The 17045-nt window shown below is 37.8% G+C and overlaps 1 protein-coding gene across 1 annotated transcript in view; it reads right to left on the bottom strand.

Moving 5' to 3' along the window:
• LOC109479710 (kinesin-like protein KIF1A) overlaps positions 1-17045 on the bottom strand; it is a 60541-nt gene that overhangs the window by 2162 nt on the left and 41334 nt on the right. The window contains exons 32-58 of the mRNA XM_019781700.1: positions 16039-16124; positions 15618-15699; positions 15228-15237; positions 14419-14694; positions 13478-13568; positions 13020-13138; positions 12369-12424; positions 12139-12178; positions 11898-11969; positions 11335-11401; positions 11005-11089; positions 10326-10391; positions 9456-9561; positions 8762-8788; positions 8312-8374; positions 8099-8150; positions 7781-7866; positions 7506-7553; positions 6786-6847; positions 4617-4762; positions 4028-4165; positions 3475-3519; positions 2942-2968; positions 2051-2334; positions 1603-1675; positions 1119-1238; positions 257-375 (exon numbers count right to left, since the gene is read on the bottom strand). Of these exons, the coding sequence (XP_019637259.1) occupies positions 257-375; positions 1119-1238; positions 1603-1675; positions 2051-2334; positions 2942-2968; positions 3475-3519; positions 4028-4165; positions 4617-4762; positions 6786-6847; positions 7506-7553; positions 7781-7866; positions 8099-8150; positions 8312-8374; positions 8762-8788; positions 9456-9561; positions 10326-10391; positions 11005-11089; positions 11335-11401; positions 11898-11969; positions 12139-12178; positions 12369-12424; positions 13020-13138; positions 13478-13568; positions 14419-14694; positions 15228-15237; positions 15618-15699; positions 16039-16124 (2446 nt within the window). The remainder of the gene's footprint in view (positions 1-256; positions 376-1118; positions 1239-1602; positions 1676-2050; positions 2335-2941; positions 2969-3474; positions 3520-4027; positions 4166-4616; positions 4763-6785; positions 6848-7505; positions 7554-7780; positions 7867-8098; positions 8151-8311; positions 8375-8761; positions 8789-9455; positions 9562-10325; positions 10392-11004; positions 11090-11334; positions 11402-11897; positions 11970-12138; positions 12179-12368; positions 12425-13019; positions 13139-13477; positions 13569-14418; positions 14695-15227; positions 15238-15617; positions 15700-16038; positions 16125-17045) is intronic.

Consider the following 17045-nt stretch of genomic DNA (forward strand, 5'->3'; position numbering starts at 1 on the left):
GGTAGTTTATAGTATTATTGTAATGTATAGATTACTACTAGCACTTTGCATTAGAATATAGCGTACTAGTATGAAATACTCAATGTTTTTGCATACTGCATATCCTCTTGTGCATTTAGCCCATCTGGGCAAGAACATGCAATAAAGATTCATTAACTTAACTAAGTATACATTTGTACACCTACAATACAATGTCTAATGTATATATTATACAGGATGAAGTTGTTGATCTCCACACTAATGTTGTTGTTGTTACCTGATGGTGCCTGCCAGCAGGGGGTTGATGGCATACAGCCAGTCATGGACGTCCTTATCACCCAGGGTCTGCAGCAGGAACCCGCGATGCTTGGTGCACACTGAGAACGTGTTGGGGGTCTGGAGGCCAAACAGAACAGAATACCTTAAGTTTGTATGAAAAGCTTACCCCTACTATTATTACCATAGGCCACACCAATTTAATTTCTTGGTTAACGGATTCGCCTGCTTCATTTTTTTCTGATTTGCAAATAAAAATAATAATTCAGATCTGAATCAACAGCAAAATGCTCATATTTTGCCCTTAACAGTTGAAAACAGTCCTTTTCATCCTAGTTGTTGCAGTTATTCCATCTTTCAATGCAATGGTATCATTGAAAGTTCAAAATTCATTGTTTAAATTTTGAACCAGCCTGGTGTGTTGACTTCTTGGCTGCTATTGTACCATTTTGGGCCATAATAGAATACCTAGGCCTGTTTTTATTTTTTATTTTTTTTGCCCGCCCGCTCCATTATTTTTCTAGAAAAATCCGTTAACCAAGAAATTAACTTGTAACACCAATTAGCCTGTGTTACAGAATCACTCACTGCTGGGTGTTTTTTACCCTGGGAGCCAGACTGACTATCAGGCCGTTAGCCAGAACCCTTCAGTGGCTCAAAGAACTGCAGTAAAAGTGCTGGCCAAATCCTCTTGGGCTCAACTCCCCTGTAGTGATATTTATTAGTAGATAAGCAAGTGTAGTGCTTTTGGCCACCAAAGGGCACTGGCTAACAGCCCTTTATCCAGCCTAGCTCCCAGGGTAGGTGTTTATTGGCCCTCTCCCCAATCAGTCAGGAGCGTGACTTAGTGTTGACAGAGTTACCTTGAGCATGGCCTGCTGGTCCTCGCTGTACTCCACCTGTGCAGTGGCCAGGTTAATCAGTCCCCGCTCTACAGGGTCCTTCTCATTGTTGTACATGTACACATACGGGCGACGCACCACCTACGTACACGGAACAAAATACATGATAAGAACTTAACTAATAGTATATGACAATTGTACACAGAACAATGTATGGCAACAACTATTGTACATAGTACAAAAAAAGGCATGGAATAAAATTTAACATCCTGATTTATAAAACAATAATATTAAAGGTCTAACATATTATAGTGCACCATTCAATTGTCAAAACTCGATTATCATTCATTCAACTTGATTAGAATTCAAATCAAAATAATCCTAAGGGTAGTTTACTAAAAATGAGAGTGTGATGTCTACATGTGCTTGTCAATGATCACTAACAGAAATTAAAGAGGAAACAGTTTGTTTGCCTTTGGAGGAAAAATTCCAGTGAATGCCTTACCACCCATCGCTTGATCCAGCCACTGGTTTTCTCCTCTAGAAAATTTAGGTATCCTTTGCGTGACACAACAGGGCTGTGCAGAGAAAAATGTTTGACCATAAATATCAATAGATTTTCATACAGAAATAATGCAACTTTCCCCTACTCACGCAATTACTGCCAAAGAACACTGTACATCATACACATACATTTGTATCTAGCATAATTTATAACATTATCAAGGACCACAAGTATTTGGTATCTGTCTCTGAATAATGTATAGCCAGTAAAAAAACTTGAAGTTCCTTTAACTGCCCTTCAGCATGACATACATGTATATACATGTAGGTGGCTTTTACACAAATGACTTGTTAGTGTTACAGTAACTTATACCTAACCTCTGCAAATCTGACTGTAAACATTGTATAAAGCTATCTAGTGCTAATGCCCCGATTGGTTAATTTAGTACCTGACTCTGATCTCCTCCACAGCAGGGATGTAGAGAGCCTGATGGTCAGGGTTCAGGTCGTCTGTAGAGTCGGGGGGCAGGGGGGGTAACACAGGCACCGCCACCCCTTCCGGGAGGGGCCCCTCGCTGTCTGGTGCCCCTAAAGGGGGTGGGGGGACCGGGGACTTGGCTGGGCTGTGCTGGGGGGAGTTCTCCACCAGGGTGGAGCTGAGAACCGGGGTGGAGACAGACCGGATCATCCCGGCTGGGTCATCATCATCATCTACATCATCTACATCTGGGTCCTGTTGGAAAGAAAATGTCATTATTTAATAGTAGTAGATACAGAGGAACTCTGTTTCATTTCAGTATCATATAATTAATTATGCATTTAAAACGTACAGTAACTGTTAATGAAATTTTGACTTATTATTGTTGTAGGAGAACATTTAAATTATGGATGACAACTTACATGCAGTACTCATAATACATGGTACAATGCATGGCAACTATTGATAATTATTAATAAATTATTGATAAATATTGATAAGTATTATAACAAAATAGAGGTATAAAACGTATCATGATCCTAATAACAGACTAAAACAAGCATATAAGTCTTTAATATAGTCACTGTGTTATAATATTATGTAATGAAAATGAAACCTGAGTGACAATTAAAGTTTAGATTTTTAGCATTAGCTCCAAGGCTTTTTACGATTGTAGTTCAGTGAGTTTGATAATAACTTATAATAAATTATTGAATAACTGAATGAGTATTCATGGTTTATAATTAAGCCAAGAAGAAGTTGGAAAGAAATGAAAACGATACTAAATAAATAAATTGAAGAAAGTGGCATTATGAAGAATGATGGTAAACAAGTGGGACGAGGTGAAAATGTTTCTAAATACCTTCTTGAGAATTTTTAGTAGAAAAGCCTGTAAGAAACCCATGGTGAAAATAAAGCATAATGTATAAAGAACATAATTGAAATATGAAATGCTTCTGCATCATTTAGTTTCTTTTATTTCCACAATAACTTTAAGTTAGTTATTTTAAGAATTTCTTCTTGTTATATAGATTTAGTTGGGTTGGTCCACTTTTTGATGATTGAATTAAGAAAAAAAAAGAAAACAAAATACTATCTTAGTCAAACATGATCAGGTAAGTGCTGAACTTTGCAATTCTTTAGTGTATATGATTGTGATTGATAAACAAGACTTTCCTTGTTTGATTAAGTTTATTATGTTTTGAACTTGTTAATATTCACTTTGTACTTTACTTGATTTCATCATATTTTGAATTAATTTTGTATCTCTGAGTGATAATCATTTTCATTTTGTCTTCTGTTTCATTTCTTTGTTTCACTTATTACAAAATTATGTGCATTAAAATTAACGGCAGTAATCAAAGATTAAAAACAAGACTTCTAAAAAGGTCTTACCTCTACAAAGAGTTGAAGGGGCTCCATGCTCCACAACTTTAAGCACTACAGAGAGGACACCATTAATTTTAGAAACTGTCACACAACGTTACTGTGATATCTGAAGTTAGCACATAGTGAGTTATTGTCAATTATATATTTTGAAAGTATAGCATTAAATCATACAATTAGAAGATTGTCTAGTCAACAGTGATGATCACTGAATTGATACATGCAACATAATGACGTGCAACAGCCATTAAGTATATTCTATTGTTTTTTTAACATCCTTTGTTTTTTCCATTACACAACATTTAAATATCAAAAGACTGGATTGTACAAAATGGAAACCTGTAGGACAGCAAAGAGGAGGTTAATGTCAGTATTCAGATCAAATATTCAAAATTGATATACACTTGGAAAATTGTTACAGAATGAACTGAGGCTCGGTGATACTGAATTAATATAAGCAAAAATAATGTGCAACAGTTACAATTCTCAACTACTATAATACAGTGTTGGCTGTATGATTGGTTGAATATTCCGTGAGCTCCTATTGGATGAGAGTACAGACCTTGTCCAGCAGGGCGATCTGCCTGTCTACAGTGTCATCGTCCCCCTCTCCCAGAATCCATCTCTTCTCCTGGGCTTCGTCAGCAGAAATGATGCCCATCTTCTCTCGCAGCAACAGCAAGTGTCGGACTCTCTCCACCTGGAAGACAATGTACAATCATCTTAAAATTCTACTTCTAACACAATGCAAACTAGAAAGGTAACGTTTGCACAGCAAATGCATAATGTTTACCTTTGCACATGGTCTGCTCTGTTAATTCTTACTCAAACACATTGAATTTCATATATATATGGCCAGACAGGAGTCTAAATCCCTCCTGCTATAAAATTGCAACATGATTGCCTTCTACACTGGTTGCCTTCCTGGGTTTGCTACAGTGGAAAAAAAATGTCCAGAACTGGAAAAGGTGGTTGTTATGGCCAGGTTGGCCTGCTTGTAGAAGAGACTGCTTGGTCAGATTTGGCTGTATGTACAAAATGTATTTATTATCTTGCATAGATCCAAAAATTAAAGGAATTAATACTGTAACATTGCACTTAGTTTAAACCTTCCACCCCAGAAGTGTGGTAAAAGTCGTGTCTGTGCGGACCTGTTCTAGCCGTGTGAGTTTCTCAAGCTCCCATTGGTGCTCGAAGATGAGGGAGTCACCGCGGGGTCTCCAGCCCGCCAGGTTTTCCTCGCCGCGTACGTACGTCGTGGACGTGTCCAGAACTCTCCGTCTCCGCCGCTGCACACCTGCCGTACCAAGCAGACGTACAATCCCGTAAATAATTCATCAGGTTGGAAGATACTTTAGGTATAGAATTTTCTTCTTACACAACCAGTAAAGGTTCTCACCTGCTTACGTTTCGATGCCTATCAGACACCTACTTTGGCGATAAATAGCAGCGAGTTGCAGAACTCCAGTCAGAAGCTCTGAGGAAGGTGTCTGATAGACATCAAAACGTAAGCAGGTGAGAATCTTTACTGGTTGTGTAAGAAGAAAATTCTAAACCCAGAAGTACAACCAGTAAATAACTTCATCAGGTTGGTGAATACGTTGGTGAAGGTTAGACATCCAGGTAATAAGATATGTCAAAAAAAAGTTCCTCAAGCAACTGGATATGATTTTGGAAACAGGTGGTTGTGAATAAAGAACTTTGCTATGCAGAGTAACAATGTCTGCCAACATTTACTTTATATAAATTAGTATTACATTGCCTTCTTTCCTTACTATTGAATCATTACCTGCCATATTCCCTCATGATATACAGCCATGTATAGTTCCCTGTTGGCAAGGGGTATACAAGACTTGTATATCTGAAGTGTTTGAAATATTATAAAAAAACATGGTAACACAAAATAAGAAACAATTCTTTCAGATATTGTACAATGTCATGTATGTCATGATGATGTTACATCATGGAGCTATTATTTGAGAATAATAGCTCCATGGTTACATGTATCTGTTGACATTTTTTTGTTCTTTTAGGCCACACAGACTTAATTTTATGGATGACATCCTCTGAAGACCCCTAAACTTGTGTGCGCGGGCGAATAAAAAAAAATTCCATCCAAAAATAAAATGCTACTAAACCACAGGAATACAAAGCTGGTATTGTGATTTGCGGTAGTACATAGCGACGTATACGACAAGCCGGCACATGCTGGCTTTTTGAATCGGCACTTATTATAAGTAGTCTGGGCACAGAGTTACCACCGGCTCCGTATTGTCGCTAACTACCATGGACTACCCAGGCCTAGAGCCAGGCCAGAACATCGAAGGACGTGTTTTTTTTTTTTAAGAACAGGCGAAAGTCAATGCGCGCGCGGATGTCATCCATAAAATTAAGTCGGTGTGGCCTTAGGAAATAGACATGAAGGAAACAAAATGATCTACAGAAACTCTCTTTTCACTTCAAAACGAGTATATTGGGTATTTTTTAAACACTCATCACAAGAGTCACAGGCATCAATCCACAGAAAAGAATGTGTTACATGTACAAAGTATAGTTTTCCATGAGGGTGGTGTGTATATGATATATATAGTGTTGACTGTTCAGGGTGGTTAAGGGGGAGGGGGGCAGGATCACGGACCACACAGGTAACAGTACATCCTCCTGACGAGAACAAACGAGTCAATCACTGGGGGGGTCGATCAGGGAACTTTTAGGAGGACTTACTTCCCGGTCCCTTCCCGTCAACAGAAGCACCATCTTCGTGGCATGAGGGAATCGAACGCAGCAATCAACAGTCAATCTCAGATACACAATGTACAGCTGAATGCAAATTTGATGAAGAAAATCTTAAACTGAGAGGTTACTTTTCATTAAAATTTTTTGTTTTACGTATCAGCAGCCCACAAATATAATTTACAGTTCATTTTTTCACCCCCTGTACCACCCTGAAGTGAAAATTTTACTGCAAACCCAAAACTATTTTGAATATATATCTTCCTCCTCAAAACTGAAAACAATGCACTGAAAAACTTTTCTTAAATGAGTTTTTTAAAAGTATTTCTTAAATCAAAATGATAACAGAAAGACAATGGTTTGTAATGGTGTGTAAGACATTATGAATATGTGCATGGACATGGGTGTCAATGCTGCTGCAGCTGCAATGTCTAAAAAACCTTTCTTAAATGAGATGAAAACTTATAAAAATTCTTCAATCAAAATGATAACAGAAAAGACAATGGTTTAGGTGTGTAAGACATTATGAATATGTGTATGAACATGGGTGTCAATGCTAGCTATAGGGTATAGGGTAATGCCATTACCTGGACTCCCCTCTGGACTGGAATGCTTCAGGCTCAGCTCATAAACACTGCTGACACGGTTGCTGAAAGAAACATGGACAATAGGCTGAACTGTAATTAATATTGCCGACACAAAGAATTGGACTCACTCAAATTTTGGACTGTACAACTCCAGTCTTTGTCAAGGAATGAGCAAACCACCACTTCCGTGCAGATAACACACGTGCTCCGTGAGCAGTGGATCATAGGTTTTTATTTTTTTTTTTTTTTTATTTATTGAAATTGCGACGAAGACAATACAATGTGGACACAAGGCAGCTAATCAGCTGATGGCGTGACCACATACATAGAATATACATACATACATACAATATACATAGGTTGCAGAAAGTCTGTGGCGCCCCCCGTCTCTGTTAAGGGATGGTTGTAAAGTGACGTCACGGAAGCGGTGGATTGCTCATTCCTTGACAGAGTTGTTTCGTGTTCACTTGGCAATTGCAATTCAATCTTGACTGTTCATACTGACTTCTACCAATACAGATGAACTTTCAAGATAAAACATGGACAACGTTGCACTATTTAGAATTAAGGGTTCAAAATCTGGTGACCCTTCATTCAGTTAATTCCTCTGTATGGTAAGTGATCTTAGACTTTTATTAAGTAGTTTAAAGTATCAGGACGGGTATATACATGTAGGTGTTGCATTTTATGAATCGGATGAGCATTGAACCTAAACCATACCTGTCTGGAGATCTGTAGTAGCCACTTCCAAACAGGCTTCGCAAGGATCTACAGAATGGAAATATCAAATGAAATAAAATTATGATGTTTATATCTGGCTGCATCTATTAATTTTGATGATTAGATAGCAAAGATGGAAAAACAATTGATGACTTTTCACATACATATTTTGCATTTGACATTTGAATCTTATACATTGCACATGTACTTGTAAAGAACTGAACCAGAAAGAACTTGACAAAGACAAATCTGGTGTTAATGATGTATATGTTTACCTAGGCTGTGAAAGTCTGGCATCTCTACTGTGGATGGTGAGACACAGGTCCTTTGTAATACAGGCGGGCTGGGCACAGTTGTCCAACTGGGAAGTACCAAGAACAACATAGTCTTTACTATTACTAATAGTAATAGTCTTCTTAGCATACTGAAGGGATTCTCTAACCTTAATGTGCTGCTACTTTTCCAGACAATTTCTAATTAAAAAGTCAAAAATTCCCAACAATATTCATTATTATCACTTTACATGTACATGAGCCAGGATACTATTTCTTCCTTACATGTAATTCTAGGTACACAAAGAAAAAAAAAAGTACCTCGATATAAGCTGATACTGTCATGTAGACCTTCTCTCTGTAGGGAGTTACTCTGTATGGAGGAAAAGAAAAATGTCAGTTATGTTTAGTATCGTGTTAACAGCAAAAGATTCTGAAGTCAACGCACAAGGAAAGTTCACAATGTTAATAATATGTCCAACATTCCAAATTGTCTTGAAGTTAACTCTAAACAAAGTGATTTCTTTGACTGACCTGTTGAGAAGTTTTGAGTTGTGCAACGAGCTGTCCCAGGCTGCTTCAAACTGGTAGAACACCCTGTCAAAATAGAAAATACAAGTTAGATTCTTATATTACCAAAGAGCTTATATTGTTGTACAGATTGAAGTATTTAGTCAGGACATCACTTTTCATGCAGCTACTCTAAATGCTTTGAGTAATAATAGTACCTATTTCCATTCAAACATAAATTTAACAATAATCTATTTTTAATTTGAAAGGTTTTAATAGTGTAAGATCAGCTTAATAACACTTGTTAGGTACTACACAGACACTGCATCACCTAAAATCAGATGTCATTCAACACTGACTTTATCTACATGTACCCCAGGCCTTAAATCAAATTATGCATTCTGTTATTGATAAATAGTTCATCACACTGCCATCTAGTAGGGACCAAACACAGTTATGACCGAGACCAAATACCTAATGTCATGTTCCTCAATGGTAGTGCTTGAAAGGGAAATTGGATGTTTGATTAAAAATCACTATAAGCAGGGAAGAAACATGATTGTAACATACACTAAATTTTGTGTAGCTCAGAAAACAGGAAATTTTCAATGCTCAAAACAAGACTTGTCATGCAGTTTCAGCTACTTAATTACTAGTTGAAAAATTCTAAAACTACACATGACAAGCAAATAAAAAATTGCAGGGGATGAAAAAAGACTACCAATAATAAGGTTACAAGTAATAATTGATACTAGATATAATTTCAGTTATTTGACAAGTATATCAGTAACTGTTGCAACTGTTATATACTGTTACATGATGAATTTTTCTCTACATCATTTTTTCATGCTAGGGACAGCCAGTCATCTGTTAGCTATAGGGATTACATGTAGACTGCACATTTGGGAAAATCCTTTAATTAATTTGCTACCAACTTGTATTCAAATCCTATGATGCCTCAGTTGTGGAAGAGATACATTGTGTGTGTTCATACATAACTTCTGTATGATAATGCAGAATTTATAAACAAACTTAAAGTAAAACACGCTATATCCTTAATATGATGAGCAGAAAGGGTGGTAACAGACCAACTCAAGGGACTGTAGTTACTGTAGCATTCTCAGAAAAATATAGAAGTAAAACTAAAAGCCAGGTTTTGTAGATGTACCTGAGATCATGAGGTGGGTAGAGGTACCCCTGTGAACAGATGTTGAGTGACAGGGCAGACACCTCTCCATCAGGACCCTTCACTTCCAACTTGTTTCTGATCCGTCCTGCAGGGGAGAATGAACATTACTGTTAAAAAACTATTATAACACATTGTTTAAGACAACATCAGCTACATGTACTAGCATTATCATTTATTTTTTTTTACTTAATAGATAGCTTTAAACAATGTCTAGAGTTAGAAGTTCAAGGGTTAGGTGTAACAAGTCGATCGGTGTAATATAGCCAGCTGCCACCGCACCGCGTGCCTGTGAAGCTGGTGTGTTACGCTGAAAGGCGGTTATATTGGCTATGCAGATACAGATACAGATACCCCAACCACACCAGCCTTTAGAACATGTAATTCATTGGTATTAAGTTACCATCCAACATAACCTCAATCATCTTTTATGGACATGCTATGGTGACACAGAATTTGGATGATAGAAAGCTCTTTTGTTGGGAAAGAAGTGGTATTAGTTTGGTAAATAAAAGTTCATCAAAAGAGGGGGAAAACGTGAACCATATGAGACAATGCCAGTATGTAGAACAACTTCTACAAACAAATTCATTTTTTTTAATTACCACCAATCTCAATTTCTTAGGAATCCAGTGAAAACTAAACAAGGTGTTAGAATAGAATGTAGAAAAAAGTAAAGCAAACATCTAGACTGAGGAAAAAATCCATTGTACATGACAGTATGTATTGTGAACCGTTATGTTGCAGGTGAACATTTTGGTTTTAGCTTCCCAATGTCACACTTCATGCCAATGTCAGACTCAAATGTCTTAAGAAATGTTTGGCAGTAACTGATGACACCATGCCACCCACCATAGAGGAGCTTCTTGCGTAAGGATTTCATGTCTTTTGTTGATTTGGGACGAATAGTAGGCCAACCTACAACACGGGGTTGTGAACACAGAACACAAAACAATACTAACAGACAAACGAGCCTGAAGCTAGATCACTGTAACAAACAAACCAATTTTCACTTACTGAGGATAGATAACTTTTAAAGGCATCCAATGTGATTTCAGGGCAGCAAAACTGGAAATATTCTGAATAAGGCAATCTTCGTGATATTGACACATACTGCCTCGCATTATTTATTTATTTATTTATTAATGCATTAGCACATTTAGATTAGCATTTCATACTTTGGGCATTTAAAACTGCAGAAACAAGCCCCAGGTTGACGAACTTCTGGGTGGTACCCTAAAAATCAGCCCAGGGCCCTTCTAGTAACCATTTTCCGTCAGAATATTGGGAATTTTTGTTCCATGCATTGGGATAATGTGGTTTCAACTCAGTATGTAGATAAGTGACTAGAATATTGACTTAAAAAAAAATCAGGTTTCCAAGCCCTAAAAACTGCACTGGATGCCTTTAATACTGACCATTAAGTTATGAATTACTTAGTAGGAAGATGACATTTTGTCTTTCATGAAGATTAACAAAGAGCTATGAACAGACAAAGTTTATCTATCTGTTGCTTTCTAAGATTACTTACCGATGACAACTTCTTTCACCCCCTTCCACACCACATCTTGTCCAGGCTCGTGAACAAGTGTCACTCGGATTCGTCTCTGGATACCCTGTATGAACAACATGGGCACTCAGTCTCACTTAATGCTTAAAAGTACTTTTTTTGCAAAAACTAAATGTATGATATCATTCCCAATATTTCTTAGGACAATATTTGGCTTTTGCCACCACTTATCAAAAATACAAGTCTTCTTAAAAACACAGTGACAGTCTGACAAATTATGTCAAGAAATTTTACACATGGCATGACATTGTTTTTTCTTTTATTTTCATGGCTTAAGGGAGAGAATCTGACCTGATGCAACATGAAGACCCCCTGACATGGCTTCTCATCACTGTGGTCCACTACAGCTGCTATGTACCTGTAGACAAGCAGGATAGATGTTATACATGTATGTCATGTATGTACACATGACATATACATATTGTACAAATAATTATACAGTCATTACTATTGCTAACAGAATAAGGAAATTCCTGTGCCATGCTATTCAGTCTTTGGGGTTTTCTACAATTTTTAGGGGAGCCTGGTAGAGACTTAAATTTGTCTACGGTACTTGTCCTGTAGATACAAATTTAAAGAGCAACGATAAAAAGCTGAACAGCAAAATCTAGTCTAATCCAAGATACTTGGTGTCTACAATATTGATATCATATAACGTCAACCCACAAGACAGAGGCAAGTGGCAGGCTGCCATCAAGCCTCAGTATTGCAGTGCAAGCACGTCTAACCCTCGGAAGATGAGGAACATGACTATAGACCAGATAGTGAGTGAGCGAGTATAACCATTGAATGGTGAATGACTGTGATTCTGTGCCCAATTTAACAATGATGAGGGAGGATTTGAGACAACTTACTCTCCTGAAGGTCCCAGCTCACAGATCTCCCACCAGCCCAGCAGGTCATAACTGCAGTGGGTCATGTTCAGACTGGAAAAGATCATATTTAGTTATTAATACATCTCTATATTATCTGCTATGAGCTTCCTTTTAACTCTAGAAAAATGATAATGGTAACCTACATATTGTAATCTATAGAAGTATGTTTTTGATTCAGCCTTCAGAAACACATTTTATGGACAAACTTTAAGACACTTACTTGGGTGTTGTTGGTACACGCCCATGTCTTGGAGATGGAACTGTAAGACAAATATTTGCTGACTTGAATTGAAAGTAACTTACTTTAAACATACAAAGAGAATAAAAAAATAAGCATAATTCCTAGAGAATCCAAAGAGGTTTTTCTGTACTGTATTATTTCCATGTCATGTATTTGGAAGAATGTAACTACTTGAAAGACAGGTTCTGAATGATTTTTGTTGATCATACCTGGTTTTGCCAGTGGAAGGGACTGTGGGAATGTTCGGGGCATTCTTCGCTGCATGCTGCAAACAAAATAGGAATACATGATGAACTGTGGAAGGAAATCAACATCTTATCAAGGACTATCATATAGAAGTGCTGATATTGCAAGAAACATTGAATTTCCTAATTTTACAACACTTAATTGTGCTGATTTGGTTACATCAATCTTTTTCTTTACATAATATTACTGAAATCATTCTGAAATGGATTATCCTTTTTGAATTTTCCCACTTATATTGTCACATTAAAAAGAATTTTAAAAGCCATACGCTAACTGCTCAATATATAATTTTATTAATATGTTCCTTTCATTTATGTACAGTAACTTGCACAATCATACAAATGTAATGTAAATTTCTTTTTGTGCCAAATGTGTTTTTACCATGTAATCTGTTATCAAATTGAATGTTGTATAAAATCATGTACAAATGTACACATGTAATGTTACGTGTTTTATTTTGTATGAACCCTGGAAGATTCGCCTTTTGGGCTTAAGGGCATCGAAATAAAGACAACAAAGACTTTAATTTTCATACACCATCAATCATGGCATCTGTCTTTGTCTGCAAAGTTCCTTAAGTACACCCATTTATTTGACAGTGTGGTAGTACTTACATGACCTCCTCCTTGGCCTGCATGTGCAGAGGATGCTGCTGGTAGTGACCAAACACTTCAAACACGAGGGGCTGGCTCCGGATGTACTCAATGAACGACTTGGTCACAACTACCGAAATCTGAGGTTGTATAGAAGGGACAGTCTTAGTGCAAGTTAGTATCAAAAACAAGTTACTGGTACTTTCAAAAACAAGTTACTGGTACTTTCAAAAACAAGTTACTGGTACTTTCAAAAACAAGTTACTGGTACTTTTAAAAACAAGTTACTGGTACTTTCAAAAATAAGCCAGTATCAAAAACAATTCAGTATCAAAAACAAACATTTCTATAGGTTTTTGTTTCTTTGCATGCCTTTGGGTAAAATGAACACAAAATTTTATGTAAAATCACAATAGACACAGACTACAACTCCTTGCCACTAGTTACATGACTTGTGTTATTAAAAAAATGCTGCTTACATTTTGGACATGATAGAAACCAAGGGGTGGCCCTTTGCCAGTGTTCTTCAGTGGTTCTGTGGAGAAGGCTTCATCATGGCGATGTAGGAAACTGTGGGAAAACAAACATAGTATTATGAAGATTACTTTTCATTGTAGGTAACTGAATAATTTGTTCTGCAATTAAGATCAACACAGACATTTAGAAGTAAAACAAAATCCATTTAATATAAAACATAATGTACAACAATGTATTTTTTATGTTTACCGAAGGAAAACATACTGTTTTTGCTCTGTTTCTTCTTCTACTCCTAACAAAATTTAATAAGGTCAATGACCTGAACCAGATGTCTGTCACCATTGCAACTGGTGTTGGGTTACATCATGTTGCAATTCTATAGCCGGAGGGATTTAGACTCCTGTCACCATATATATTATGAATGAGTTTGAGTAAAAAATCAACAGAGCAGAACATACCTGAAGGTAAGCATTATGCATTTGCTTTGCAAATGTTACCTTAAGGCCACACCAATTTAATTTGTTGGTTCTCGGATTTTTTCAGAAAAAATATGAAGCGACAGGGCGAAAAAAATAAAAATAAAAACAGGTCTAGGCATCCTATTATAGGCTTAAATGCTACGAAATGAGCCATGAAGTCAACACAAAAGGCTGGGTTAAAATTTAAACATTGAATTTTGAACTTTTAATCAAACGACTGCAATGATAGATGGGAAAACTGTAACAACTAGGAAGAAAAGGACTTTCCTCAACTGTTGAGGGCAAAACATGAGCATTTTTCAGTTGATTCAGAACCAGAATCATACATATTTTTTTTTTTTCAAATCAGAAAAAAACGAAGAGGCGAATCCGAGAACCAACAAATTGAATTGGTGTGGCCTAAAGTTTCTAGTTGTTACTTGATGTTACAATACTGACATAATAGACAAATGTTGAGAACTTACTTGAACTGACAGAAGACATCAGCATACTCCGGCGGGATGCCGGAGGCTTGGAGAAGAGTGACACGGAAGGTGAAGGTGCTCCCCAGCTTCAGGTGGGGGTGTTCCTTCATGAACTGTACCCAGCTGTCTTCCTCCTCCCCCTCCTCCTCCTCCGCAGGTGTCTTCTGGCCGTCTGCACCTGCTGCAGCTGCTGCGGCTGCAGTGGCCTCACTTGCTTCCTCGTCATCTGTGGAGGAAATAATGGCTATGGTCTGGCTTCCTACAATAAACGATGGTCTAACAGGGCTCTAGACTATCTTTTTGATTTAGGAGCACAGGTGCTCCCAACCTCTAAAAAATTCAGTGCACGGGCAAGGCACATAACTAATTTGCAAGACATTGAACAAATATTGTGTTTTTTCCACAAACACAGAAAGGAAGTACAATCATGTATCATGATCAGGGTGCAAGAAAACAAATATACATTTGTACAGTGACATGATACATGTACATTTGTACCTGTGTGACTGTTAAGCTTTGCTGTCCATAATAGTGCATATGAATTTTGAAAGGTGCACCAAAAAAATTCCAGGTGCAGATCTAGAACCTAATTTTGGGAGCATAATGCTGAGATATGAAATATCTCAAAGATATGAAAGATGACATACATGTGTCAAAGAAATGAAGCTTTAACTCGTGATAGGAAAACTTTCATCATGCAGAATGACACCCATAACAGGCGTTACATGTACATCACATGAGCTACATGTACAAAATACAATTTCACACAAGACGACATATATGACCACACAATGATTATGATGACAAACTTGATGGCATCTGATGTTTTAAACCAAAGAAGACTTTGATTTTAAATGGTGTGACAGTTGGAATGATTTGACAATGACAACGTGGAAGGAGATGAAGGAAGTACATATCATTAATCAATTCACACACAATCTGGAGTGTACCTGAACAGCGTGGAAATCAGACAACGTTTTCTAGTTTCACTGCAGGGTATGTTAGAGAAATGTTCGTACATGTTTTCAGGAAGGGAATACAGGCATGTGCCATATATGGATTATTTTAACACTCCACGCAAACCGTTGGATTTTCCCTATAGATTTAGTTCTGTTTAGTGCGATAGAGAAATGGGTTTTGTTGTTAGGTTGGTTGGTTGGTTGGTTGGGGTGTCCCATGTGTTCAGGCTGTGCCCCTACCTGTCCCATTACCTTGCCCTTCCACTATACGCAGCTCCTCTCCTGATGGTATGTTTGCCTCCGCTTCATTCTCAGCATCAATCTGAAGATGACAACAAAATACTTATTCTATTGACTTAAACTGACCAGCATTTTCAAGCAGTTAATTTTTGTTCTTTTTTTGTTTTTCTTTTGATGCCCACAATCATAATAATGATCATTCTGGCATACTCATTAACACCTGAGCAAAATGAGGAAAGTCGTGATAACTGCTTTTCCCAAGGGCACAAGGTTGGTGACATAACAGGATTTGAACCCAGGACCTCTGAGCTCTTGGTTCTGAGCTGAATGCTTTGCCGTTATGCCATAAAACCCCACCTCTTGTTCCCTCTTACATTGTTTTCTAGTTTATTTTTTATTGTGCAAATGATGGCTGAGCTACCTTTTTCTGCAGTTCCTCCTGGTTAAATGCAATCCTGGCCGTCCCAGTCTGACACACTCCTCCAGTGCAGTCAGGAGCATCATCGTCTGCAAAAAAATCAGTTTATCAAGTTCACTAACACTGTCCTTGGTACTGAAAAACACACGGACACTGTCCTTGGTACTGAAAAACACACGAACACTGTCCTTGGTATTGAAAAACCCACCGACACTGTCCTTGGTACTGAAAAACACACCGACACTGTCCTTGGTCCTCAAAAACACACCGACACTGTCCTTGGTCCTCAAAAACACACCAACACTGTCCTTGGTACTGAAAAACACACCGACACTGTCCTTGGTACTGAAAAACACACCACCACTGTCCTTGGTACAGAAAAACACACTGACACTGTCCTTAGTACTGAAAAAGACAACAACACTGTCCTTGGTACTGAAAAACACACCAACACTGTCCTTAGTACTGAAAACCACACTGACACTGTCCTTGGTACTGAAAAACACACTGACACTGTCCTTGGTACTGAAAAACATTGACACTATCCTTGGTACTGAAAAACACATTGACACTATCCTTGGTACTGAAAAACACACTGACACTGTCCTTAGTCCTGAAAAACACACCGACACTGTCCTTGGTACTGAATGCCATCCACACCAACACTGTCCTTGGTACTGAATGCCATCCACACCAACACTGTCCTTGGTACTGAATGCCATCCACACCGACACTGTCCTTGGTACTGAATGCCATCCACACCAACACTGTCCTTGGTACTGAATGCCATCCACACCAACACTGTCCTTGGTACTGAATGCAATCGACACTAACACTGTCCTTGGTACTGAATGCTATCCACACCAACACTGTCCTTGGTACTGAATGCAATCCCCACCAACACTGTCCTTGGTACTGAATGCCATCAACACCAACACTGTCCTTGGTACTGAATACCATCCACACTAACACTGTCCTTGGTACTGAATGCCATCCACACTAACACTGTC

The sequence above is a fragment of the Branchiostoma belcheri genome, unplaced genomic scaffold (assembly GCF_001625305.1).
Source record: "Branchiostoma belcheri isolate BF01 breed outbred unplaced genomic scaffold, Haploidv18h27 scaffold5, whole genome shotgun sequence".
Classification (NCBI taxonomy): Eukaryota; Metazoa; Chordata; class Leptocardii; order Amphioxiformes; family Branchiostomatidae; genus Branchiostoma; species Branchiostoma belcheri.